This window comes from Dermochelys coriacea, chromosome 10, assembly GCF_009764565.3.
Source record: "Dermochelys coriacea isolate rDerCor1 chromosome 10, rDerCor1.pri.v4, whole genome shotgun sequence".
NCBI lineage: Eukaryota > Metazoa > Chordata > Testudines > Dermochelyidae > Dermochelys > Dermochelys coriacea.
The window spans coordinates 46384849-46411625 of NC_050077.1; the positions used below are offsets into that span (position 1 = coordinate 46384849).

A 26777-nucleotide genomic window follows, 5' to 3' on the forward strand; every position below is an offset into this window, starting at 1 on the left:
ATGCATCCGATGAAGTGAGCTGTAGCTCACGAAAGCTTATGCTCTAATAAATTTGTTAGTCTCTAAGGTGCCACAAGTACTCCTTTTCTTTTTGCTAAGTTTGTACAAGCATTGAAAGTGTTAAGATCAGCTTAGAATGTGTTTTCCTTTTATTTCATTTGACCAAATCTGACTTCTTGTGCGTTGACTTATAATGACTTAAAATCCATCTGTTGTAGTTAATAAATTTGTTTGTTTATTTTACCCGAAGCAGTGCGTTTGGTTTGAAGCATGTCAGAGATTCCCCTTGGGATAACAAGCCTGGTGCATATCAATTTCTTTGTTAAATTGATGAACTCATATAAGCTTGCAGCATCCAGCAGGCATAACTGGACACTGCAAGATGGAAGTTCCTAGGGTTGTGTCTGGGACCAGAGATATTGGCCAGTGTCATTCAGTTGCACAATCCAGGCATGCCAGAGGCTGTGCGTGAACAGCCCAGGAGTGCAGGTTCTCACAGCAGAGCAGGGTAAGGATGTCTCCCAGAGTCAAGAATTGGAGTGACCTAGAAGATCACCGGTCCAGATAACACCAGGGGAACATCACAGTGAGCCACTCACTTTGTTGATGGGTTTCAAAGGTGTTTGCTGACAGCAGACGAAGGGTGAGACTCAGGAATCCTGGGTTCAGTACCAGTTTCTGGAGGGCAAAGTGCTGTAGTAAGATAGACGCTTTAGTCCATGTACCTTCAGCCCATGCATGTCGCCTTGGGTCCTGGCCCACTCTCCTTCAGCTCCTATGGAATCCCCACCTTCATCCTGACTCCTGCCTGTCTGCTGCTATCCAACCCCTTCCCCAGCCTTTGGGTTCTGCCTTCCTGCATCGGTTCCTATCCCCCTCACCCTCTGGCTCATGCGGAGGGGGTGCTGAGATTTAGGACTAAGGGGTGTACATCAAGCACAGAGGGAGCTCTGGGAGTGATGGAGGGTGGGAGGACAGGCACTTGACTTGGAGATATGCGGCAGGCTGAGGAAGCGGCATGCTCAGGGTAGCTATGGTGGCATGATGTTCCACTCCCATAGGTGGCACGTGAACTCCTCCTTCGGGGAGGCTAGCCCCATAGCCACGGCCCTTCTTCCGCACCTCCCCCCCCCCGCCACTTACTGGAGTCCCAAGCCCCTCACTGTGGCTGGAGAAGCTCCGACCAAGCTTCCCCGAGCACCAGTCCACCTGCCCCAGCCACCCTAGGCCACTGGCTGGCCCGCCCCAGCTGCCCTGTGTCCCGGGCTGCCAGCTGGCCCAAGTAAGCCCAAGCACCAGCCCGCCCTGCCCCAGCTGCCCCAAACCACCAGTTGCCAACCCCAGCTGCAGAATTTTAAAATACTGTATGCAGAATTTTTAATTTTTTGGCACAGAATTCCCTCAGAAGTAACTAGCGTTTCTCAATGAAACAGTTGTAAGAATTGTTTTTTTAAAATAGACAAAACATTGTATTTTTCCCTAATTTCTTTCTTGGAAATGACTGCACTGGTTTAGCTTAAAGTAAAAAAAATTATCCCAATGCAGAAACCCTGCATAGAAAATTTCAGTTCAGAAGGTTAAAGTTTGGCAAAGTGATAAGCAAATGAAAACAGGGTCTTACAATGGGACGTGTCAGGCTACCTTAACAATAATTCAGAGACTCTCGACTCCAGGAAACATTGCACCTTTAGCACAGAGTTATAGGGCCAGGTTCTGTTAATTTTCATTATGGGAGTTTAATGAATGTTTTAAAGTTACTATTAGTTTGGTGTCTGACAAGCAAAACTGAGTCACCGGCAAAAGAACTCCAAGCCCCAATTACCATTAATGTCATGCGACTTGCAACATCCTGCAACATCCTGCCCAATAATTCCTTGGGCTTTTCATGCTATGGTATGTCAGCAGCAGATGTTGGCACAGAGCTTGCTGTGGCCCAACATATCTAATCAGCCTTCAGATCCCAAGGAACTACACCAGATAGACAGACATGCCTGCACATCCAATGGTATTGTGATGTGCTGAGCTGCTTTCCAGGATGCCATCCACACATTACAAAGTCACTGTCACATGCTGCAGGAGACAGCCCCTTGAAGGCCCAGGTTCAGACTTGGTGGGGAGGGAGGCTTGGTGACTGCCATCACCCAGGTAAGACATGACTGTACACTGTGGCAAGCATTGTGCATGATGCTCTGAGTGTGCACTCCAGCAGAACTCCCTCTCTCACCACCGCTGCTCAGTGCACAAAGGCTGGTTCCTGTCTCTCTTCTCAGCACACAGACTTCACTGGAGATATATAGCAGCTGAACATCCACCCCTCATTCTTCTGCAGAGAGGCAGCACAAGGCCTATGGATCTCTTCAGCCCTCAAAATAGGATTTACATGAAATTTAACTGATATCTTCAGTCTGTGACAGTCATTGCACAGGGGAGCTTCCCGCTAGGTGAATCGTTTGCTACAGCAGTGCAATCTACACTGGCTGGGTCCTTCATTTCTTCAAAAAGAAAACACCAAGCAATTCCACACAAGGAAAACTGACAATTTACAGTTAAGGCTGCAGTCATATTATCTAAGTATTAGAAAGAAAATCCACACCTTAATACACAGGGTTGAAGTCACAAAGGGGAATAGTTAGATATTCAGTGGGCCAGAGAGTGAGAATGACTTCATAGCCCAGTAGCTATAGCACCCACCTGGGAATAGGGAGACCCACATGCCAGGCCCTTGCTCCAAAGAATATTTAATAGAAAGCACACCCTGTGTGCCTGCCCACCACTGAAATTTAGGCACCTCAGGGACTTTGGCAATGGACACCCCAGGGTTAGGTGGTAGCAGAGAAGAAGTTTTGTGAATGCCAGTGGCGCCTAAATGTTGGACCTAGGCACCTATAGTGGCAATTAGATGCCTAAATCCCCCTTGTGAATCTCACCCACAGATGCCTAAAACCACTCAGACACTGGAGAACACTAGGTAAAAGCATCCAGCTACATCAGACGCATCCCACAAACACTGTCATTTAGAACATAATAAAACCCTTAACTCCGACTCACGTTAGAACCAGGGGAAAAACAATGTAATAAATATGTTAAAATACATTAAAATTATGTGCATTCGCAAAATGATATCAGAAGGTGGTTTAGAGAAAAATGAACATAATCCCAAATACAAAGATCAAATATATCCTTTAGAAACACAAATATACGTTATTGTACAATTGTTTGTTGCATGTTCCTATTAGATAGAAAAGCCTAACACCATTTCAGCATCACATACTGAACAAGCTACACAGTCATCCAGTTTTACTTTTGTCATTTGTTAAATCTTTGTAATATTTATATAGAGTTGAGAGAACTGTTTACTTTTTTAATTGTATCTGTGGTTGTATCAGACGTGCCTGCAAGGTCCTTGGGTCTCTTCACTTACCATTTCTTGCAGTTTTGTTAGTGCTTGATGTAGACATTTGCGTATTAAAGTGTGACTCTCAAAGCAGCTTACTTGCCAACACTGGCTGTAAATGAATGACATTTGCTGTTCGGGAATGTGATGACTCATGTCAGTCACACTGTCTAGTGGACAGTAAAATCACCCCTCTGCAGAAGGCCCTTGTTTTAAACAGCTTATAGCTTTGCCTGTGAATCAGATAAAGCTCACTAGGACTCCCTACTAATGGGATGAGAGGAGAAACCCTTTCAATAGCAGCCTTGACCATCTGATCCACGCCAGACTGGAGAAGAGCTCAGACTAGAATACAGATTATGCGAGTTGTCTGGTTTGTAACTTGAAATACAGTCTGCTGATAGTGAGATGAACTCCCTCACGTCAAGGACAATCCTGCCCTGGGTCAGCCCTTTGTAGTGCTGAGCAGAGGCTGCTCAGGTCGCTCTCGTCGTTTTCCTCTGGCTCACTGGATATGTTTGACTGGCTGCTACATTGCCAGCCGTGTCTGGGCTCTGCTGTCAGAGAGCTGGGCCCCTCATGGGCTACAGTCACAGCAGGGGCATCCTTGGGGCACATGGTGGCAGCAGCCTCTTGGCCCGCCATGCAGGATGGGTTTGCAGAGCTTTTCAGGCTGAACAGTTTTGCTAGCAGAGATTTCTGGAGGATTTTCTGCAGACTCTCACAAGCCCTCTGCTTGGTGCCCAGCTGGGTGTAATGCAAATCCAGCTGCAGCAGCACATCAGTCTGGGGAAAGAGCAGAAGACTCAGAATGAACCAGAGATGAAAACCTAAAGCAGGCTTCACTTCAACCACCATCAAGGGACCAAAGGCTGGACTCTTGGGAGCTTACTGCCCCCAAATACTGTCTGCAGCATGTAACTCTGGCCAGGAGACCCAGGTCACTGACAAACTTCACTGGAACAAAATCCCGACTAGCTAACTGTATTATTGCATCTGCTTACACCAGCAGTGAATCTGGCCCATTACCTACCTACTGGACTTCCTGGCTTCCATTGAAATGAGCTCTCTTGGTGACAGGATAAGGTGTGCTTGGGATGTACCCTTTGTCACTGGTGACATAGCAGGAGTTTGGCTAAGTGGAGCCAGGGCTCTGTGGGAGGCTGCTCCTCTTATGGTGAGGATTGCGATTTCTTATAAAATTGTTGCAATGTTGTTGTTTTGAATCAGTCATCTTGGCCATAGGTTTAGGCCCAGGGAAGGCACCAGGGAAGGCACGTCTGGTATTAGGGCTCAAAATGAATTCAATACGGCACATTCTGGGGATTAAAAGCTGACTGACCTCAAAATGTAGTTGTTAATGGGGAACTGACAATGAATAGGAGTGTTTCTAGTGGGATCTGTTCTTGGCCCATTGCTATTCAATATTTTTACCAATGATCTGGAAGAAAATATAAAATCATGGCTGGTAAGTTTGCAGATGACACAAACTGGGGAAGTGATAAGTAGAAAGAACAGATCACTGATACAGAGCAATCTGGAGCACTTTGTAAACTGGATGCAATGAAACAACATGCATGTAATATAGACAAATATAAGATCATTTGTCTAGGAAAAAAGAATGTATGTCACACTTACAGAATAGGCAACTGTATCCTGGAAAGCAGCGACTCTGAAGAGGACTTAGGGGTTATGACAGATAAACAATTGATAAACAAAAGTGCAATGCTGTGGCTGAGAGAGCATATAGAGTCCTTGGATGTATAAGTAGATCACTGAATAGGAGTGGGGGAATGGTAGTACATATGTATAAGGCATTAGCAAGACCATTATTGCAATATTGTGTCCAGTTCTGGTATCCACACTTAAAACAGATGTTGACCAATTGGAAGGGTTTTGAAGCAAGGGATAAGAAGTGATTTGATCACAGTTTATAAGGAGCTTGTGACAGAGTGCTGAGGTCTAATAGATGGGCCAGCACTCTGATCACTGTAGCTGCACTTAGTTTATCCAGCAACGATCGATTGAGAAAATAGGGAGGAATTAACTAATGAGACGGGGAAGCTGGGTGAGTTAAGGGACTAATTGGCCTGTCAGCTGACTAGCTTGATAAAAGACAGGGTTAGCAGGGAAAAAGGGGAGAGGACAGAGCTCGCTGTACGCAGACTGAAGGTAAACCCAAGGAAGAGAGATCTCTTTTCCTCCCAGGGCCCTGATGAACAGAGGTTGATTGTTCTAGGGTCATAGGTATTAGAATTGTGGCATTGCCCTGTATAGGTGTTGGTGGAGGGGACTTGAATAAATTACATGGAGTAGACACTAAAAGAAGAGATTGTGAGCAGTTTCTGCAGTGATCAAGGATTGGGGGGATGTACGCCCCATTACAAGTGTGGGTTTGTCTGGGATATGGATTCCCCTGCAGGGGTGACTGAAAATTTGTCAGGGGAGTTGGTGTGAAGGCTCAGCATCCAGACACAGAGCAGACTCTGCCGTGGTTGGCTGAGGAGCAGAAAGAGCTGCAAAACACTATGCAGACATTCCAGCAATCCCACCGATTTGAATGTCAATTCCTGCTGGTGCAGCAAGCGAAGCAGCAGAAAAGCCTCCAGGAATTAGTCAGTTGTTACAGAAGTTAGTGAGTCCTAGTGCAGAGACTGGGAGTCATACACCGGGAGTGACTCTATGCAAAGCGGGCCCAACTGATGATCTGGACTCATTCCTGGTAACATTTGAGAGGGTAGCCACAGGCGCCAGATGGGGTAAAGAAATGTGGACCCTCCAGGTGGCACTCTAGCTCACTGAGAAAACTCTGTGGCTTACCGGCACTGAATAAGGAACAGGCCCAGGACTAAGATGTTATGAAGGCCACTATTTTAGACTGGGTAGAGCTGTCTGTTGAAAAATACCAGCAGAAATTTTGGGCCACTAGAGAGGTACAACACAGGGCATATGCACAAAAGCTGACAGCCTGGCTTTCCCACTGTGGGGGAAATTACAGATCTGGTAGTACTGGACCAATTTCTCCTGAGCCTCCCAGAGAATACCAGAATCTGGGTGAGGCAGCACCAGCCCAGCATCCTAGAGGTCACAATTTAACTCTCCAAAGAGTTTGCAGAAACCAATTTTCCCAGAAGAGTGGTCCAGCTACTTATGGGTCTGGAGCCAAGGGGGCTGGGAACCAAAAAGCCCCAAGAAGAAAAGTGAGGAAGCAAAAGGAACTCTTTCAGGGAATCAGGGACTAGTATGCTAACAATGTGAAAGTCCCCCATATTAAGCGGGACTGCCCCAGGATGCAATGCAGGTTCCCAGAGTTCTGTGGATGGACTCGGACTGCCAGGAGGGAAAGACAAGGAAAATGCCTACTATCCCTATAAAGATGGGAATAAGGGGGATTGTGGACACTGCCTCAGGATGCTCATTGATCTGGGCAGATTTAGTGAAGCCCCACTGGAGGCTCCCAGGGGAGAAGGGAGAGTTAACATGCATTCAAGGGGAGAAGAACGTGCCCAATGGCAGAGGTATCCCTAGCGGTAAAGGGGAAATGCAGACGGAAACAGGTGGGAGTAATGGAGATGCTACCCCATCTGGCTACAGAGGGTACAGACTTAGCCCCTTCCCCTAAAGAAAGAAAGCAAGTGGCCATAGCCCCACATGCTAGAAAAAGGAGCAAATGAGGAACAGCCTGAGTTAACAGAATCAGAACACCCTAGGCAGAATGATACAAGCCAAGGCGAAAATTGAACTGCTCCAGCGGAAAAGAGGGAGGAAAAAGGAAAAGGTAGAACTAGGTTCGGGGGAGAAGAACAGCCCAAAAGTTGGACAGTCCCAGGTAACTGCACAGCAGAAAGGGTGAGGGGAGGAACCCAGGGGCCAGTTCGTGTGACTGGGAAAACCAGAGGCCTTAGAGAAGGAAGAGAAAGGGGGACAACCCGAGACATGAAGGAAGAAGATAAGGAGAGTGGGCCTGTAGGTGTGAAGCTCTGTGGCTAAGACTGAATTATGGGAGCAATTTCTGCAGGTGGAGGATGGAGTGACCCAGAAAAGGGACCCTACAAGATCAACCTGGGGCAAATGGGAATGTATAGAGGCAAGAACCTCCTACAAGGAGGGAAAGGTGCAAATAACCCCCAAACCCACTCTTAGGTAGAGGGGGGAGATGTGTGACAGAGTACTGATGTCTAATAGATGGGTCAGCACTCTGCTCGCTGCAGCCTTAGTGAGTTTCCCCAGTGACGGTCGATGGGGGGAGCTGGATGAAGGAACTAATTGGTCCATCAGCTAAAAAGGCAAAAGGCAAGGTTAGCAAGGAAAAGGCGGGAGGACAGAGCTAGTTGTGCTCAGACTGAAGCCAAGCCCAAAGAAGGGAGATCTCTTTTCCTTCCAGGGCCTGGATAAACAGGGGCTGACGGTCATAGCGTAATAGGGAATTAGACTTGTTATACTGCATTTTATAGGTGTTGATGGGGGGCACTTTAATAAATTATATGGAATACACACTAAAAAACTGAGACTGAGCAGTTTTTGTGGAGATCAAGGATAGGGGGACATACGCCCCTTTACATTCCTATGCAGAGAAGGGACATCTGATGTAGAGGGCTTTTTAATCTAGCTGATAAAGGAATAAGAAGATCCTATGACCGGAAGTTGGGTCCTAAAAATTCAAATTAGAAATATGGTGCAATTTTGTAACAATGAGGCGATTATCCATTGGCACCAGGTTATGGACAGATTTCATCGATTCTCTATTTCCTGGAGTTTTCACACCGAGTCTGGATGCTTTTGTAAGGATACGCTGTGGCTAAGCTGCAAAGTGTTGGGCCTCCAGGTAGCAGGAAGAACCAGTCACAGCACCACAGGGCTGACTGACTGAGGGTTTCTGGCCTATCCTAGACAGCAGGTCAGACTAGATAACCATAATGATCCCTCCTTCTTGCCTCGTAGTTTATTACTCAACCTCTCTGAATGAGCAGCCTTGTCCATCTATGGGATAGGTAAGTGTCTCTTGATGGAATTAAATTTTTTTTGTAAGCCACTGGAGATGGGCCTGGTCTTTGCTTGTGGCCTGGCCATCTGTCTGAAACCAAAAGGACTGGGGAAAACATGCTCTCTGGTCTCAGGGGCTAGAAAGGAAGCATGAGCAAAGGGGACAGATCTTTTGTGTCCCAGCAGTGATTTGCCCCAATAGCAGCAGTGTTGGCTTCATCATTAATCTGCCACAGGAGAGTTCAAGGCCCAGGGAGAGGCCACTGCACCATGGCCATATCTGAGCCAGTGTTTCCTTCACACCCAGGAACACAGGTCAGGAATGCATGAGGATGATGTACATCTCCTGCAAGGATGGTCTGGGAGGCACCGGCTGCTCTCTGGGGCAGTAAAGCCAGCAGTGAGGTTTCCACAGAGGATGGCTATTTTACCTGAATTTTCTGTAGGCCACAGAGCCGGAGCACACAGTCCAATTCCTCTTGCTCATACAGTGAGACAAGTAGCGACACCATCCGGTCAGACTGGCAGTCACTCTGCATGGCCAGTTCTTGCACCTCCTGGAGCAGACAGACAAGAATAAACAAAAAAGCATTCTCAGCACAAGCCAAAGAAGCTCAGTAATTCTCACACACACACACACACACACACACACACACACACACACACACACACACACACACACACACACACAGCTACTCATACCCAGCAGTATCTGGGGCTGGCCTTGCCCAGAGAGCTCTGGTTAAGGTAAATACTGCATTTTCTAATACAAATGCTACAAAAGGGAAGTGTAAGAACACAGGGACAGTTTCTGAGCATTCACTTTTGTGCTGTTCTGGTGGCACAAAGCAGCCAGAGAACTGTAGGGCTTTTGCCAGAATAAAGATAGTAAAAAAAATGTACCTCCCTGCTTGATGTTACCAGCCCTGGCTTAACAGGGTGTCTGTAATATGCTGGCCTGCTATGTGGGATCATGAGGCCCTCTAGTGGCATATTCCAGCAACTACAACAGCCCTTCCAAATTCATGGGTAATGTTTACGCAGCCCATCAGCAAGCTTCCCAGCCCAGGTTAGCAGGGCTTGTGCTGGAGCGCTAAAAATAGCTGTGTAGACAGTGCTTTGATGTTGCAGCTTGGTCTGAAGCCCACCCCACTCCGTAGGCTTCAGAGCCTGACCTCCAGCCCAAGCCGCAACTTCAAAGCGCTGTCTGAAGAGCTATTTTTAGAGAACTAGTGTGAGCCCCGCTAACCCGAGTCTGTCGACCTGGGCTGGGAAGCTCACTGACATGGACTGAGTAGAGTAAAGGTACCCTAAAAGATCCTTAGGTGTGCTGGCTGTTCTGCCCTGCCCCGCCAGTGCTCGCTGGCTGCAAGAGCTGCCAAATGGCCCGGGAGCCTCCTTTAATCCAAGTGTGAACTGCTGTGGCATACAGCTGGTGTACGGGCTTGTTCCCCACAAAAGCCCCCTGCAGTCAGTATATGAGGACGGGACTGACGCTGCACTGACCCCAGGCTAGCTGTTCAATGCCATCTGGCCATTGGAGGCAGGTGTAATGTAGTACAGCCCTCAGAATGGAGCACGGTGTGTAAAAAGTGACACTAGCAGAAAGACAGACCAAGTGAGCATGTCACACCAACTTTCACATCTGCTCTGATCTCCCATCTGTGCACGTAGGGAGGTTTGGAGTCTTGGCACAAGCTTGGTGCACTGGTGCTGAAACTCCTGAGTTCAGTCCCTGCTGCTAACAGGCATGTCTGTGCATGAAGGGCTAGTGACAGCAGGAGGGTTTGCTGCATGAAGAGAAGCAACTGGTGGCCTAGCTCCTGTTATCGCGATTCAGGCTTCTTTTTGGAGGAACTGGATAAATGAAAATACCTTGGAGATTGGAGTATTTTTGTACAAACCAACCTGACCTGAAGATGCGTCTGTTTCCAAGTACTTGGTGCATCAGAGAGATGCAGATGGGAGGGAGCTCGGAAAAGAGTAACAATGGTTGAAGCAAAGAGTTAGGAGGAAACATTAAAGGGCAGCATTCTTGCTGGTGAGGGTAGAACATAGCATTGTAAAGGGATGGAGTTCCACACCCAGTCCACCCCCCTGGTCAGTTACTTCAAACCATCTGAAATTGTTCCTCGGGGCTGCGCTGTTCTGTGTTGGTCTCAGGTGGAAGGTGACTAGGCTACGTCTTCTCTGATGAATTAGCTCAAGTTAACTCTTTGAGTTAGCTTTGCTCAAGTGAGAGCAGCCACACTGTGACCCAGCACTGGAGCTGCACAGAGCGACTGGATTAGCAACACAGTATTTCTATGACAAGCAGAGAGTAGTTGCGTCTGCACTGCATTAGTAGTTCCAGCATCAGCAGCACCCGAGCTCCAATCCCCAACCCCTGATGGGCTAGCTCACGCGAGTGTAAAGCGCCATTAAACTCAAGCTAGAGATTTGTCTATGTGCATGGGAGTTTGGCTGGGTAACAGCAGAGTTATACCTGGTGCTAACTCTGCTGTGAAGACAGGCTGTTCGTCTGGAACAGAACAAAAGGAATATTCCACCCCACGTGTTCTCCTTGGATCACAGCCCATCTGCACTTCACAGCCACTACTTCCACCTCCCTCCCTCACACTGAATCCCCATCCTTAAGCTGCTCTTGCCCAGGTCTCTAATGATCAGTTTCTGGTCAAATCTCAAGGCCTCTGCGCCACCTTCACCTCAACTTCGCTGTTGCTTTTGACACGTTATCATCTTCTCTTCTCTTGCCATTTGTAATCCTGTATTCTCCTGGCTCACTGCCCTCCTCCCTCCCCACCAGCATGTCCTTCAGTGTCTCTCCAGGCAGCTCCTCCCCTGCCATTCCCTTGCTGCCTGCAGCATTCATTCTCCTCCCTTGTGGCATGCATTACCCCGTCTGTAATGGCTACCTTGTGAGTGTTTGGCTTTGCAATCTCACAAACACCCTTAGCAGACAGCCTCACTGCACATCATAAATCTTCCAGCCATTAAAAATGGTGATACTCTATCCCCAAGACATGAACAATCAAAACCTTGACCCCTATACTTACATGATGCATCTCTTCTCCCTAGCCTCTGTCTGCCTGTCTGTCGCCTCTCGTGGGGAAGGCTTGTCCCTCATTTTGTGTGTGTAAAGTGCCCAACAGATGGCCCAGTGGGTAGGATCCCAGTTTAGGACTAAAGACACCATCATTCAATTCCCTGTTCTCCTACAGACTTCTTGTGTGCCCGTGGGCAAGCCATTTAGTCTCTCTGTACATTGGGGAAAGCAGCACTGCCTTAACCCACTGCAAGGATAACTGCGTTAAAGATTATGATGTGCTTTGAGAGCGACTGATGAAAAGGGCTAAGCCCTGTGGGCACTGCTAGAATCTATATAACCAGATTCCAGAATTTGTCTGGGAGTCATTCTGAAGCCGCAAATGGCTGAGTCAGTGCGGAGTGATGGAAACAGTTGCAGGCATGGTTGTGTTGACTAAGGTATGCTGGCTACCATATAAATATATTAATAACATGTTTCATCCACACCATATACATTTAAGTATACATTAAGCACAAACATTGTAACAGTGATATAGCCTAAACTGGCCAATACTATAATCCTGTTCACTTATGCTAAGTATCCCATAACACCTTACATTAGCTGAAGTAAGCTTTGGCTTAAGTAGATAGGAAAACTGTCAGTATCTGGACATATCATTGTTCCATCATTGCAACAGAAAGTGAGTTACCATCACAAACCTATTTATCCTGCTACACAGGTGCAAGAAGCAGGAGGGCAGATGCCCTGACCCGCATGGATGAACTTGCTGGGTCATGCACAACACCACATTCAACCATCCTTATGCCATCACCCTTTGTCCTGGGACCAGTGGACAGGGACCTGGTGTCACTCATTCAATTGCTGCTGCCTCACAACCCCTTTGCCACCCAGATCTGCCAGAGGCTGGGTGATGCGGACCCCAGTTTGGTTCAGAGTTGCGATTGCAGAATGGAATTCTATACTGCAGACAACGCATTTCTGTTCTGGACTGCCAGCCTAGATGCAAGGGTCTCGAAGTACGTTACGAGTCCCAGCTCGCCAGCCATTTTGGCTAAACTAAAACCAGGAATTTGGTTTTGTGAAATTTCTGGTGGCCAGGTATACACTCGTATGTCAGGAAATACACTGACTCCTGCTGTGATCGGTGTTCCCGGGCCAAGAACCCTTGTGTTCTCCTTCAGTCCATATGTACCCTCTCTCAGCCCTGATCTACTGTGTCCCTGGATTTCTAGCAGAACTACCCCATTCCCAGGGATGTACAACTGGGTTGGTTGCTGTTGATTACTTGCCCAAGGTGGCCCGTTTGATCCTCTCTTGTGCAGTTCTCGCTGCCCTGGAAACCACCCACCTCTTTCTTGAACACATCTTTTGGCTCCACAGACTATTGACTGGCATTGTGTCAGATCAAGTCCCACGGTCTGTCTCCTACGTCTGATGAGAGCTTTACAATCCCTTGGGGGTAGAACGCCCTGAACTTCCCTACTCTCCTGGCTGATGTAATAGCTACTACAAATGCTACCTTTGTTGAAAGGTGTAACAGAGAGCAAGTTGCTAGAGGCTCAAAATGGGGGATCCATCGGCTTTGATAAAACTAAATTCAGACGTCAGTGTGGAATAGGACTCCGTACCCGCAGAAACACCCTGTCCAAGCCCCTCAAAAACCTTATGACCAACGGGTTGGAAAAAAGGGAGCGGTTATCCACCGGAAGGTGAAATGTCAATATAGCTGCTAGCTGTGTCCTAATTAAGCTAATCGCTAATCCTTGATGTTTCAGGTACAAAATATAGTCCTTCACATGCTGAACAGAAGCAAGAATGGGGAAGACCCCGCCCCCCCTTCAGTCTCCATCAGATGGAAAATCTTTTCCACTCAGCCAGGACGGGTCGACCTTGTTGATGGCTTTCTATTATTCAAAACTACCTTCTGCATCTCTCTTGAGTAGGACTCCGTTATGTTAGCCATGAAGCCTCAAGGCCAACAGTTGGAAAGCCTCGAGGCTGGGGTGGAGGAGGCAGCTATGATTCTGCAAAACTAGGTCTGTGGGAAGTGGGAGCAATAGCGGGAGACTGACAGGTCCAAAAGCTGAGAAAACCAGTGTTGATGGGTAGAGTTGCCAGGCGTCCGGTCTTCGATCGGAACGCCCGGTCAAAAAGGGACCCTGGCAGTTCCAGTCAGCACAGCTGACCAGGCCATTAAAAGTCCGGTTGGCAGTGCTGCGGGTCTAAGGTAGGCTAGTCCCTTCCTGTTTTCGCTCCATGCTGTGCCCAGCAAGTCCAGCCCCTGAGGGGAGGGGCACCGGGGCTCCATGTGCTGTCCCCACCCCAAGCACCCGCTCCACACTCCCATTGGCTGGGAATGCAGCAAATGAGAGCTGAGGGGGAGCGGTGCCTGCAGGCAAGAGCAGCACACTGAGCCTCCTGGCCCCCCCGCCTAGGAACCAGACCTGCTGGCCACTTCTGGGGTGCAGCTCAGTGGCAGGATTGGCAGGGAGTGTGCCTTAGCCATGCAGCACCGCTGACTGGGTGCCGCCTGAGCTAAGCCCGCACCTCAACCCCGATCCCCAACCCCCTGCCCCAGCCCTGAGCACCCCCAAAGCCAGAGCCCCCTCCTGCACCCCAAACCCTTCATCCCCGGGCCCACACCAGAGCCTGCACCCCCAGCTGGAGCCCTCACACCCCCTACACCTCAACCCCTTGCCCCAGCCCAGAGCCCCCTCCCACACCCTGAACCCCTCATGCCTGACCCCATCCCAGAGTCTGCACCGCCAGCCCAGAGCCCATACCCCCTCCCACAGCCCACTCCCCTGCCTCAACCTGCAGCCCTCTCCCACATTCCGAATCCCTCGGCCCCATCCCCCAGCCTGGAGCTCCCTTCTGCACCCCAAGTCCCTCATCCCCAGCCCCATCCCAGAGCCCGCACCCTCAGCCGGAGCCCTCATCCCCTCCCACACCCTGAACCCCTCATTTCTGGCCCCACCCCAGAGCCCGGACCCCCAGTTAGAGCCCTTACCACCTCCTGCACCCCAACCCCCTGTCCCAGCCCAGTGAAAGTGAGGGAAGGTCGGGGAGAACAAGCCACTGAGGGAGGGGGAATGTAGTCAGTGGGAGCAGGTCCCTGGGGAAGGGGCGGGGCTAGGGCGTTCCATTTTGTGCAATTAGAAAGTTGGCAACCGTACTGATGGGACCAAACTGGGTTGATCAGTATAAGATTGGCTTTGTCCTGCTTGACCTGGCACAGAACTCTGAAAAGAAGAGGAATGGGGGAAAAGCATCCATCAGCAAACCCAGCTGTGTCCTGCTCTGGAACAGAGCTAGTGACATTTTCGTTGTCCCTTGTTACAAGCAAATCCACTTGGGGAGTTCCCGAACACCCCAAACACTGCTTTGCTTCTCATATCCTGCTACTGCCTTTTTGATTAATTCAGTCTTGTCTGCTTCGTCAAGAAAGGTTTTCTCGTGCTTCATTTGAAAATGTTGTCAAATAGCTGATGTACGACAAACAACACTTTCACAACAGAAAGCACAAACAGCACGGTCCTTTTGAATAAATCCAAATGTGTTTGTCCAAGAAGGCTAAAATGAACTGACATTTAACTTTGCTTTCTTAGGAGCTGACATTTTGTCAAATGTACCCCTCAACTTACAGTGGAAAAAAAATGGCGACAGACAGCATGCACGTCAAATGCAATGTGCTGTTCCATGTGCTGTGATAGTGATGTAAGCAGTAAATCAGGACTTAAAAATATCCCAGTACAGTGGCTCTAGAACAATTTTTAAGGTGGCGGTGCTGAGCTGTGTCCCCTCTTGCCTCTGTCTGCGCCCCTCACTGCCCCAGGATACTCTGCAGTAACGAGGAATGAAGAGATGTTGATGCAAGTTCATCGGGAGCCGGTCTTGACAGGCCCCGTTGGGCTCTGGAGTCAATGAACTCCCCTAGTTAGAGGTGTGCTGTGGGGAGTGCTTCCTCTTAGAACACCTTCCCAAGTCCTTAGCAGAGTCAACCTCTTTGAATCCCTCAATGACCCTGGTATTGAATCTAATTTCCAATGCCTCTTCTTCAGTACCAGAGATGCTGATCTGCCCCTCAGTACCAACAGCACCAGAGCTGTGCTACTGACCGACGCCGAGGTGCTCAGAGCCCAGAGTAGAGGTCTCAAATGGAGGCTGCAGCACCTACTCCAAGAGCCAATATTTTAATCGGGCTGCTCTGTTTTTTTTCCAACAGGGCCTACAGCCCTTGCAAATACTGCACTTCAGTCTCACATGAGCCTCTCCCAAGCATTTAAGGGAGCTGGGGTGTGGCTCATTATTCAGCGTGGCCTTGCCACAAGCGTGTCAGGGCTTGAAACCCTGAGAGCGTGGCTTACCTCTGGTACTGGGGCGAGTCCTCAACACTGGGTGCTGGAACCCACACAAACAACAAAAACAATTTTTTGTTTACTAAGAAACTAATTGACTGATTAACTACTCGTACGATACACAGGTACTATATGCAGATAACAAGAAAGATTTGCAGAAGCAAGGCCAGGGAGCTCCAACAACCATCATTGGTGACAGGAAGGAACTGAGGAGGGTCCGGGGTTGCTCAGCCCTTTATGCCTACACGATGTGTGTGAGACGGCAGAGGGCACTCAAGCTGTCCCAACAAGTACTGCTAAAGGTAAAAACTCTCTGACAACTGTGCATGGGAGCACAGAAAGCCCTATTGTGGAATGGACATGTGCGAACACTTGAAGAAGAATGTGATTTCCCCTGCTTGAATGTAACTCTGAGATAAATCAAGAGACATTGAAAACACATTTACATAAAAGGTAAACAAAGCCTTGGCATTGCCCATCGCCTCTGCATTTAGAACATTTGTTCTGTGGCTTGGACTGATGGAACCCTAAACAGCCTCAGGTGGATGCCCTGAATCACCTGTCCTGATGCTGCCAGGAGCGGAGGGCCATCCCTCCCAGTAGGTGTGAAATGGGCCCGTGTTGGTGCCAGTTGTGCTGCTGTTGCCTAGCACCTCCCGTAAGAGGAGCACACTCCTGGGAAATGTTCCCCACACAGCACTTCAGCCCCTGCTCATGCACTGCCACTCAGACCACACAAGCTCCTCCCTCTGGGAAGGGCATTGCACTGAGCTGTCTCCAGCAGCATCTGATGTCCCTCCAGTGTCTCTGTCCCCAGGATACAGCAAGCCAGCCTGTGGTGCTCTGTCCCCATGCTGGAGCATGTAGGGTCCAGGCATGGCTGATTCCTGCTGGCTACAGGATCCCAAGCAGGACTCTCTTCCTCACTGAGTGAGCGTCCTTGGGCAGAGCAAAGACCCCCAGATCCCCCACTTTATGATGGTCAGAAATGCAGTTCCCCAGAGAGCTGCCAAACACCCTAGAAACAGAGTGATATGCCCATTTTACAGCTCATCCCCAACCTGACTTTCAGCACACACTGCCCCTTGCCTGGCCCCTGAACACACCTACCCTGACAGCACTACCCCAGGCTTCCACCCACCCAAACACTCCCAGCTCCCCTCCCCACCATCCCAATTGTACATCCCACCTTCTCTACACACTGAGCCCCTCAGCCTCTCCTGGACATATACGTCCTCCCAAACCTTACTCACACAACACACCCCACTCACACTAAACACACATCACCCACACTACACAACCCCCACCTGCACACTGCTCCTCCTTCCTGCCCAACCACTGGCATTTCTGCTGCCTTTTCAATCCTGCTGAAAAAAGGGGCTGAAGGGAAGTTCAGGACACTGTCCTGAGGTCCCCAGCCAAAGACATGATGGAGCTCACCGCGGGTCTGCAGAGCAGGAGTCGGATGTCGGTGACGTGAGGAGGGGGAGCCTGCAGCTTTGCACTCACGTGCATTACGTTAGAGAAAACCACTTGGAAGCGTAGTTCCACTTGGATGCCACATGGAAAAGTCAGTGTCTCCTTCAGCAACTCTGTAAGTGAAATCAGAGGAGAAGTCATTGCAGAGGCCAGAATGCACAGCACACCAAGTGCTCTCTGTCTCATTGCTGTGCCCTGACAGCAGATGGGAATGATTCATAGAGTCTACTGGACCACTGTGATCACCTAGGTTGACCTCTGTAATACCAGCCAGAGAACTGCCTCACAATAATTCCTAGAGCAAACCTAACGTCCTCCCTTGAATGAAAAATTGTCAGTGATGGAAAATCCACCATGACCCCTTGTTCCAGTGGTTAATTACCCTCATTGTTAAAAATGTATGTAGTATTTCCAGTCTGAATTTCTCCAGCTTCAACTTCCAGCCATTGGCTCATGTTAGACCTTTCTCTGCTGGACTGAAGAGACCATCATTAACTATATGTTCCCCAAGTAGGTACTGTTTTAGGGTAAATTCGTAGGCCTCATTACCGCTTGTGAGTTCAACTGTAAGAAGTGAGCGTAAGTTCATAAGATGTCACAGTAACTTGGAACAGCCAATGTTGGTGGGAAAAGGCATGAAAGGGAGACAAAAAGACTGAGCTAGTCCAAACAAAAAGGCCTTCTGATATAACTCAAGGATTGTGTTAAGATCATTCTTGGTTTACCAAGCATGATTTTAACACAGTCCTTGAGTGTGAAACCAGAAATTAGTGAACCAAAGTTGGTGCTTTGGAAACGAGGCCTAATTAGTGGACAAAATAATGAGGGGATAGGCTATTCTGCCCATCACTCCCTTTTGGGGTCCTTGAAGAAAAGAGACTTTGGGAGAAAAATTGGCTACTGGGATAAGATTCACAATTATGACTACCACCCTCACCATCTCCTGGGACCCCAGGCCTTCATCATCCTGATCCTGAGAGATGTCCTGACTGGACAGGGCCAGAGAAAAGGACCCAGATGACCTCACCACATCCACCAGCTCCAGCTGATTCCCAACTATCACCTGGGATGAAACGGGATTGGACCTTAATAACAATGAGAGCTCCAGCCCATCTCAACTAACTTCTTCTCTGTTCTCCAAAAGGACAGTTATTACCAGCTTTGATACCATCTTAGAGACTGTCAGACACAGGGATTCTTCCTTCTAAAAACTCTCTCCAGCTAACAAGAAAGGGAACAAGGTATGCAGTTAAAATGAAAGCCTTATTTAATACTTTATATTGTAAAGTCTTTAACTGTGTTCCCCTCTTTCTTTATCTTTAATAAAGGTTAAAAGGATTTTTAATGGTGTGTTTGCCATGGGACTAAGTAGGCTGAAGTCTCTATAGCCCAAACCCCAAGCCAAAACACTGTTTAATACTGGACAGTGGCTAGGTTATGTTAATTCCTTTACATCTAAATTAATACAACAGTGCTTATAGACTGTTATCAAGTCACCCCTTAAGTATCTCTTTTTTAAGTTAAATAGATTGAGCTCCTTCCATCTATCAATATAAGACATGTTTTCTAACCCTTCTTGAACTGTGAACACCAGAACTGGATGCAGTATTCCAGCAGCGGTCACACCAGCGCCAAATACAGAGGTAAAGTACTTTACTCCTACTTGAAATTCCCCTTTTTATGCATCCAAGGATTGCATTAGCCCTTTTGGTCACTATGTTGCACCAGCTGATTATCCCACCACAACCCTCAAATCTTTTTCAGAATCCCTACTTCCCAGGATAGAATCCCCCATCCTGTAAGTATGGCCTACATTCTTTGTTCCTAGATATATGTGTGACAGAATATACCTAAGTGTTCACACCCTACATGTTATTGCAATAATTTTTGTACAAGATATGCCTTATAAGGTATTATCTGAAAACTCATAATTTACTGGTCAGTATCGTCCTGATACAATTTGTGTGGCAACATTGTACATAAAGTTATAACATTTCCCTGTATGATGTTATTAACACATGTTCCAAACCCCACAGCCCTGCTCAAACAGAGGTTGACAAACAGTCTGTCCTAAACAAAGGAATGTGTGCTCTGCTTAATTTACCTTAAGCAGTAAACAGAGTCATCAAGACGAAGGGAAACAAAGGATGCTCGCTGGTGAGAAAAGGGGAACATCCTTCCACATAGACTTTCTGCCTCCTAGTGCCCAGCTGGAAATGTTTTTCAAGAGAGGGACTGAAACTTTCAAAAGAAGGGACAAATACCCCAAGGCATCCCCTCTCTCTCTGCCTGCCCATCACATTCACTGCAACTGAAGCAACAAAAGAAGCAGTTGTTGGACTCTGGGGGATGGGCTCTGGTCAGTAAGACTGCTGAAAGAAAGCACATGGTGAGAAATTTTGCTTGAATCTGATATAGTTTAATTTAGGTATTAGTAAACATCTTACGTTGGTTTTCCTTGTTACCATTTCTGACTTTTATGCCTCATGACTTGTACTCACTTAAATCTCTCTCCTTGTAGTTAACAAACTTGTTTTACTGTTTTATCTAATCCAATGTGTTTAAACTGAAGTGTCTGAATAACTATTTGAGATAATAACCCTGCATGTTATTCCCTTTAAGGAATAACAGACTTAAAATATGTTGTATTGTCCCCGAGAGGTCTAGGCAGCACACGACATACATTTCTGGGGGGAAATCTGGATCTGGGGGTATGTTGGGGTCACTCTGCAGTATAACCGAGGCTGGTGAGAGCCAGAGTATAACCCAAGTATGGCTGACAGGCTGCAGTCACACACAGACACTCTGGGTGTAACTTCCATGCTGGTGGCTGTTTGTGAGCAGCCCAGGTGGGAGATACTTTATCAAGGCATTGTTAGAACAGAAGAACGGCCATACTGGGTCAGACCAAAGGTTCATCTAGCCCAGTATCCTGTCTTCCGACAGGGGCCAATGCCAGGTGCACCAGAGAAAATGAACAGGACAAGTAATCATCAAGTGATCCAACCCCTGTCACCCATTCCCAGCTTCTGGAAAACAGAGGCACCCAAGGTTGCAGGGCAGGGGTGACACAGCTGCTCATTAGTCTGGATTATACCCTGGTATGTCACAATATGCATTTACATTTAGATGTAATAAAATGCACATTGGTTGCTTGTGCCCAGTTTACCAAGCAACCCAGATCACTCTGTAACAGAGACCTGTCCTCTTCATTATTTATCACTCCCCCAAACATCAGTGTTTTCTTCCAGGTCATTAATAAACACATTACATAGCGTAGGGCCAAGAACTGATCCCTGTGGAACCCCACTAAAACTACACCCATTTGATGATGATTCTCTGTTTACAGTTACATTTTGAGAGTGTGCCCCTCCTGTCCCAGCCATTATTTTCTCTGCCTGCAGTGCTTGAGTTACCCTTGCAGTGTGGGAAGGTATGTATAGTTGTAAATTGCTGGCCCATGGCTGGGCAGTGATCCCTGGGAACCTCCTTGTGACCTGCCTGCTACCCTGGGTACCAGTGGATTGATCTCCTCTTTGAGCCTGCCACTGCCATTCTGCAAATTCCCTGCTGCTGCTCTTCTCTTTGCCCCATCCCATTATTTCCACTATAAGTCCCTGGATAGGAATCGCTCAGTGTTCAGCCAGCAGCTGAGTCACCTCCTCACTGGCCCCACTTCTTCAAGCCAGCTGGCTTGCCTTGCAAGCTTCCTGCTCCAATCCCTGCAGGGCCAGGAAAAGCCTCTTGCTCGACAGTGGCAGTGGGACTTCCCTTTATTTGGTGCTCCCCACTCTCTGGGTGCTGCTGCTGCTGCTTCTTCCCCATCTGACTTATGGCAAGAGACCCTTAGGCCCCCACCCCATTCCGTGCCATATGCCCAGACCCCAGCAGCAGCCCCCTCTCGATTCACCCACCCCAACCCCTTCCCAAAATGGTTCCCACAGCTCTGCTAGCCCTCTCCATGGCCTGGACCACTTCCTGGAGGGGGTGGCAGAGACGCAGCACCCTGAGGCGCCCCCTTATGGGAGGGCAGTGTGGCTGTGAACAGGGCGCAGCATGAAGCTGGAGCAGTGAAGCCCAAATACAACATTGGCCTGGACCACTTCCTGGAGGGGATGGCAGAGACGCAGCACCCTGAGGCGCCCCCTTATGGGGGGGCAGTGTGGCTGTGAACAGGGCGCAGCATGAAGCTGGAGCAGTGAAACCCAAATACAACATTGTGCACTATTGATGTTAGATGTATTTAAAGGGCCAGATGCTAATATACCTTGCCTGGAACCCCCAGGGCCAGGGCTGAGACAGCGTGGCTAAGGGCTCTGCACTGGTCTCTTACCATGGCTGTGTCCCCAGAGCTCTGCAGTCGGCCCAGTGGTGCAGATGGGGTCTGTCAGTGCCCGGGCTTCCTTCAGAGTGTGCTTGATCTCCATCACCTGCTTTCCAGTTACCAAGGGGTCCCGGCCAATGTCTGGGGGAGAAAGAGCTGCCTGAGGAATGGCTCAAAGGGATAAGGTGCAAAGCGTGCTGAGGCAGCCAGTTCCCGCTGAGAGTCAGTGGGGTTTGGGCGCCCACTTCCTTTTTGTGCCTTTGGATTTTCCCCCTAAATTGGGGGCCTGGCTCACACCGTGCCTGCAGCCATTCCGGTCTCTCCACATACAGTTCCTACTGCGCCCCCTCACTCTCCTGGCCCAACGCAGAACCCCCCACTGCGTATTCTATGAGCTACTGAGCAGTACTGCGCCCATGAGCCAAGCGAAGGGTGGAATATTAGGGTGTTGGAATATTCACCATCCCATTCCTTACGCATCCTAACATCCTGTTTGGTTTCTGAATCTCGCCTACACACTGAGCAGAGGTTTCACGTAGCTGCCTGTAGCAACCCCCAGGTCCCTGTCCCGAGTGAGTACAGTCCATTGAGAACCCAGCAATGTGGAATGCAGAGTTCAGATCACTCCTCACCTCACATTTGTCCGCGCTGGATTTCAACTGCCACTGAGTCATCAGCAAACATTGCCACCTCACTTCTTTCAGATTATTCACAAATATGTCAAACAGCAACCAGATTAGTATGGGGACCCCACTGCCTTCCCTTGTGCCTTGAGGACCACTGATAATTCCTTTCTACACTTTGCTTCTGTCTCAGCCAGTTTCTGACTTGTCACATCTACACACTACTAATTCATTTCCTTAATAGCCTCTTGCGAGGGGCTTTGCCAAGGATTTTTGAAGGACTGGGTAAATGCTATCAGCTGGTTCTCCTGTCACCCCTGCTTTGTTGTTACCATGATTAGAGAATTGTAGTAGATGGCAAAGGCAGGATTTTCATTTGCAGAAGCTGTGCTGGTTTATACCCAGCATGCCAGTTTCACCCAGTGGTTTGTTATTCTAATGAAACCAGTGTACTTTGCTCTGATGTGAGGCTTCCTGGCCTCTAATGCCCAGGATCACCTCTAGAGCCTTTTGTAAAGAAAGATACATTGGCCATCTCCCTGCGTATTCACTGATTTTAATGAGAGATGGATTTTATTACTCTGATGCTCTTGGACACACTGTCTGGGCCTGGAGACTGGCCTTTCATTTGTCTGTTTGTTCTATCTCCCCTTCCTTTGAATCCTTGATCAATGACTGTACCTCAACTTTACTACCTGGAACAAGTAGCTTCCAGCTTTAACTAAACAACTTCCGGTGCAATATTTACCTTCCAACACATCCTCCAGCACGTGGGTCACTTTCTTTTCCTGCAGAATGTGCTTTTTCAGATACTTCATGAAGATCCCAGAACTGAACTCCCCATCCTGAACTTCATAGGCTTCTGCATCTTCACTCCTTCGAAGGCAAGCACACAACCCTCAGCTGCTTGCCACACTGACGTGGCGCAGGAGCACCCATAAACCCCAGAGACACACTGATTCAGGATTCCCTTTCTATTGGCCTAGTTATTGCTTTGGCCATATTAAGAGGGACCCTGGAAAGTCAATTGCCAATTTTGGGGGAATAATACAGAATCCTTGCAAACTCAAGGGGCTGAAAAATTGGAATAATATATGCTGCTTATTTGGATGAAGGAATATGAGCACCTGTATTTGCTTCAGAGTATTGGTCCTCTAGTTATAAGGTTGCATTGAACTGATGTCCTTTCTGTAGTTTCTGTTGCTGTTTGCATTGTGAGCCACTGGGCGTATCTGCAGCATTTTAGTGTAATACAGAGGCTTGTTTTAATGAAAATTAAACTGCATTGTATTGTTTCAGGGGCAGAGTTACGACAGCTCAGCACATCTGAAAATCTCCCCCACAATGATCTCCTGGCCTTGGAAAAGTTTTCTGACCCATGGGGTGCCCTGTGCACTGCCCCAGGCTGTGTCAATTGAATTATCCAATTGTAGCGCTGAAGGAGGTGCTGCCATCCAGAGCAGCCAGTTCTGTATCTAACTTTAGGATCCTACAGCTCAGGCTGGATGTGTCCTGGCTTGTGGGCGAGAGACTCCATTACAAATACTCACTGATATTAGGCCACAAAAGGGTGCTACAATCTTAACTGTGGATCAGCCACAGCTGCTGCCAGCACAGGGCTGTAGGGAGAGATGAGGGTACACATCAGGAAAGCCAGAGAGAAAGTGTGAGAACCAGAGATCAGAGACAGGCCTTGCCTGCACTAGGGATGTCCAGCAGCAGCAGTACTAGCTGGCAAATGGAGACAGGGCCATAGCAGCTTCTGGCATTCTCAGCGCCTCCCCGTCAATGACACTTGATCTGATGGCCAGAGTTCCAGCCCTGCAGAAGCAAGTGCCTCAAGCCACAGCACTGGGAAGTGCCAAAGGTCTCCAGCCATGAGCAATCAGCAGATACTTACGTGGCATAGCCATAAACCGTATTCCCCCAGGGCTCCAGCGGCTGCACCTGCGACAGCGCACACTGCGGGTTGTACCTAGAAATGAAAGGATGTAACAGTGTGAACTGAGTGAAGGGGGATTCACTTTCATACACGTACAGGGTGGTGCCATCCCTGGGCACAAACAGAACCCGTATGTCCAATGCAATGACATCTGCTGAGTGACAGCAATGCACTTGACAATTACATCAGACCCAATCTCTAAACACTTACCTGCAAGGAAAGCCATGGAGGATGGTGTAGCAATGGCCATGGGGTCTTTTCAACAGCTGAGAGCTCCCCCAGCCCAGCCAGACTCTGGGCAATTTGTGCGGCTGGGGCTGTGCAAAGGGGAAAATGTCTGGCTGAAATCTGTAGGGCTGACTCCTTGGTGGAGCTGAGAGTGCAGCTGGAAAGGAGCCATTTGGGGCTCTGATCCTGGGGCTGGTTTTCCACCAGCATAGTGGAGAACTGCATCAGGACTCATAACAGCTCATACACTGGTTCGTACTGGCCCCCAGGGACTACTACACTGGAGAGAATTGCTGGAGCACACACTTCTTCCCTTCCCCAGGGAGCTCGCTAGGCCAGCCAGCCATCCACAATGTCAGAGGAATCCCCCACTGCCCTGTTAGGGCAGCTTTAGTGCAGAGTGGCCTTGCTGTGTCCAAGGAGTTGGCCCATAATTTCCAAGATCAGGTAAAGGGCGTCAGGGCTGATTTGGTGTGAAAAGCCTGACTTCCACCACAAAGTGCCTGAGAGATCCTTTGTGCATGGCCTTAATCACGGGTTCTGCATAGGAGGTTGCTATCTGCAGCCTACCGGGGAAGAATTAGCTTTGCACAATATCTCTGGGTACTGAAGATACCTGTGCATAGGGAGGGCCAGAGTCTCTCTCATTTACACCAGGTTTACACTAGTGCAGTGGAGTCACTCCCAGTTTGCACATGTGGAACTGAGGTCAGAGCCAGGCCCAGAGTATTCTCCGCAGCAGTGTTATCTGCTCTATTGTGGTCTGGCCTGCTGAGGAGGAGGTACAGGATGTCCGTTTCATAAAGTCAGCAGCAGACAGCAGGCTGTTTGTTTATAACTTGTGACCAGGAACCAGGGGGCCACTGGATGGCAATGTTTGTCTGTCTTGCACCTACCTTTCAAACACACCCAGAAATGACAAACACAGGCATGAGGTACGTTTCTAAATAAAATCAATGAATGGATAGATTTATCTGCCCTCAGCTGCTCCAGACAAACACATGATCAGCTAGAGGATTCCAGACACGAGGAACAACAAGACGTCATATCCCAGAATAGGCTAGAGCCCTCACTGGCCCCACACAGTGTGCAATGTGTGTCTAATCCATGGGCTACGCTCAGCTGCTTTGGTGCAAACAGACACACACACACACAGCGACAGAACAGCCTGCCTAGCAAAAGGAGTGGAAAAATCGGTTCGGGTTTGTTTGCCTTGACTGAGGACAAGGCTCAGCTGGAACATGTTTTCAGAGCATGATGGAGCAGAGACATCCTTGGCAATGGAAACGATGAGCAGGGTTAGTGCCCAGACACTGGGGCTGATTCTCATCTCATTTACATCACTGTAGCTCACTGGCTTCAATTATTTATGTGCCATGTAGGTGGGAGGAGATTTATGTCCATTTGTCTTAGGCGACATGCCCTAGAAATGCCAACAAGACAATAAGCTTGATTTGTTCTCACGCAGGGGGAAACCAGGAGCAATTCCACTGAATTCAATGACGTGATACCTGTGTAAAGCAGGTGCAAGTACAACTGGAATCTGGCACAAGGTAGCCCAATAATGACAGCCCCAGACATAGATCACTTTGTCCTGGTCCTCATAGTCCCAAGATCCCAAAGTGCTCAGATATCTCAGTGAGGTGTACAGGCAAAAAACCTAAATGGAACAGAAAATGGGAACGGCATCTACCAAATGGCTAGTTTTAATGCACTATTTGTGCATTTGTCCATTTAATGCACTGCTACACATAGGAGGAGGGCTTCAGCTTCAAAAATGTTGCAGAAATCCAATGTGTGAGTAAGTAAGGGAGGCAGGGTGGGGGCCCACTCCTTAGTTTCTGTCCTGGGGCTCCAGTGAGTCTAATGCTTGCCTGCTAGGGAGCATGCTCAGTGCAGATGGAATGATCACAGATTTGAGCAACAAGCCTCTAACAAGCTCTACTTCAAATGTGCAAGTGGTGATTTTCTGCAGCTTACAACTTGGCCATATCTGGACAGATTTCCACGGAGACAACAAAAGACTCTTCTTTAACCCCAGGACCACCCCCTTGCCAAATTTCATGTTTCTGCTCCAAAGCATGAAGGCACTAAAGCTCTTCACAGGTAATCAAGGGCCCCTACAAGTCCACATACCAATGGGACACTAATTTTTACATTTGCTGTATCTGGTCTCATGACTGGGGAAATTCACAGGTATTATAAGTGTGGGCACCGGTAATCCTGTTTTACCCTGTTCTGTTTCCTGTTTAATATAATTACTGTGTTGAGATATTGTGTGTGCTTGTGGTTATTTCTTGGGAGTTTCCAACTCTCTGGCAAGTAAGTGGAAGTTACCCTGTGGTTACAATTTTCCTCTGTCACGTCCTGGGGAGGATGGTAGGGCTTGGGACAACC

At 48.5% G+C, this 26777-nt stretch overlaps 1 protein-coding gene and 1 long non-coding RNA gene across 6 annotated transcripts in view; one reads left to right on the top strand and one right to left on the bottom strand.

Annotated features, from left to right (window-relative positions):
* Positions 1 to 1716: 1716 nt before the first annotated feature.
* The window catches only part of LOC119862884 (mucosa-associated lymphoid tissue lymphoma translocation protein 1-like), a 55882-nt gene continuing 30821 nt past the window's right edge, over positions 1717 to 26777 (bottom strand). For 4 of the 5 annotated variants that reach the window (XM_043494261.1, XM_038420352.2, XM_043494263.1 and 1 more), the window contains 6 exons: positions 24111 to 24185; positions 22959 to 23086; positions 21597 to 21728; positions 17225 to 17376; positions 8809 to 8934; positions 1717 to 4180 (listed from right to left, as the gene is read on the bottom strand). In XM_043494261.1, the coding sequence (XP_043350196.1) occupies positions 3818 to 4180; positions 8809 to 8934; positions 17225 to 17376; positions 21597 to 21728; positions 22959 to 23086; positions 24111 to 24185 (976 nt within the window). In that variant the 3' untranslated portion in view covers positions 1717 to 3817. The remainder of the gene's footprint in view (positions 4181 to 8808; positions 8935 to 17224; positions 17377 to 21596; positions 21729 to 22958; positions 23087 to 24110; positions 24186 to 26777) is intronic. The other variant, XM_038420355.2, reaches the window with a different exon arrangement.
* LOC122456174 lies at positions 19384 to 26644 on the top strand. The gene is made up of 3 exons (XR_006274876.1): positions 19384 to 19652; positions 20613 to 20696; positions 23510 to 26644. It is a non-coding gene; the product is annotated as an uncharacterized LOC122456174 (long non-coding RNA).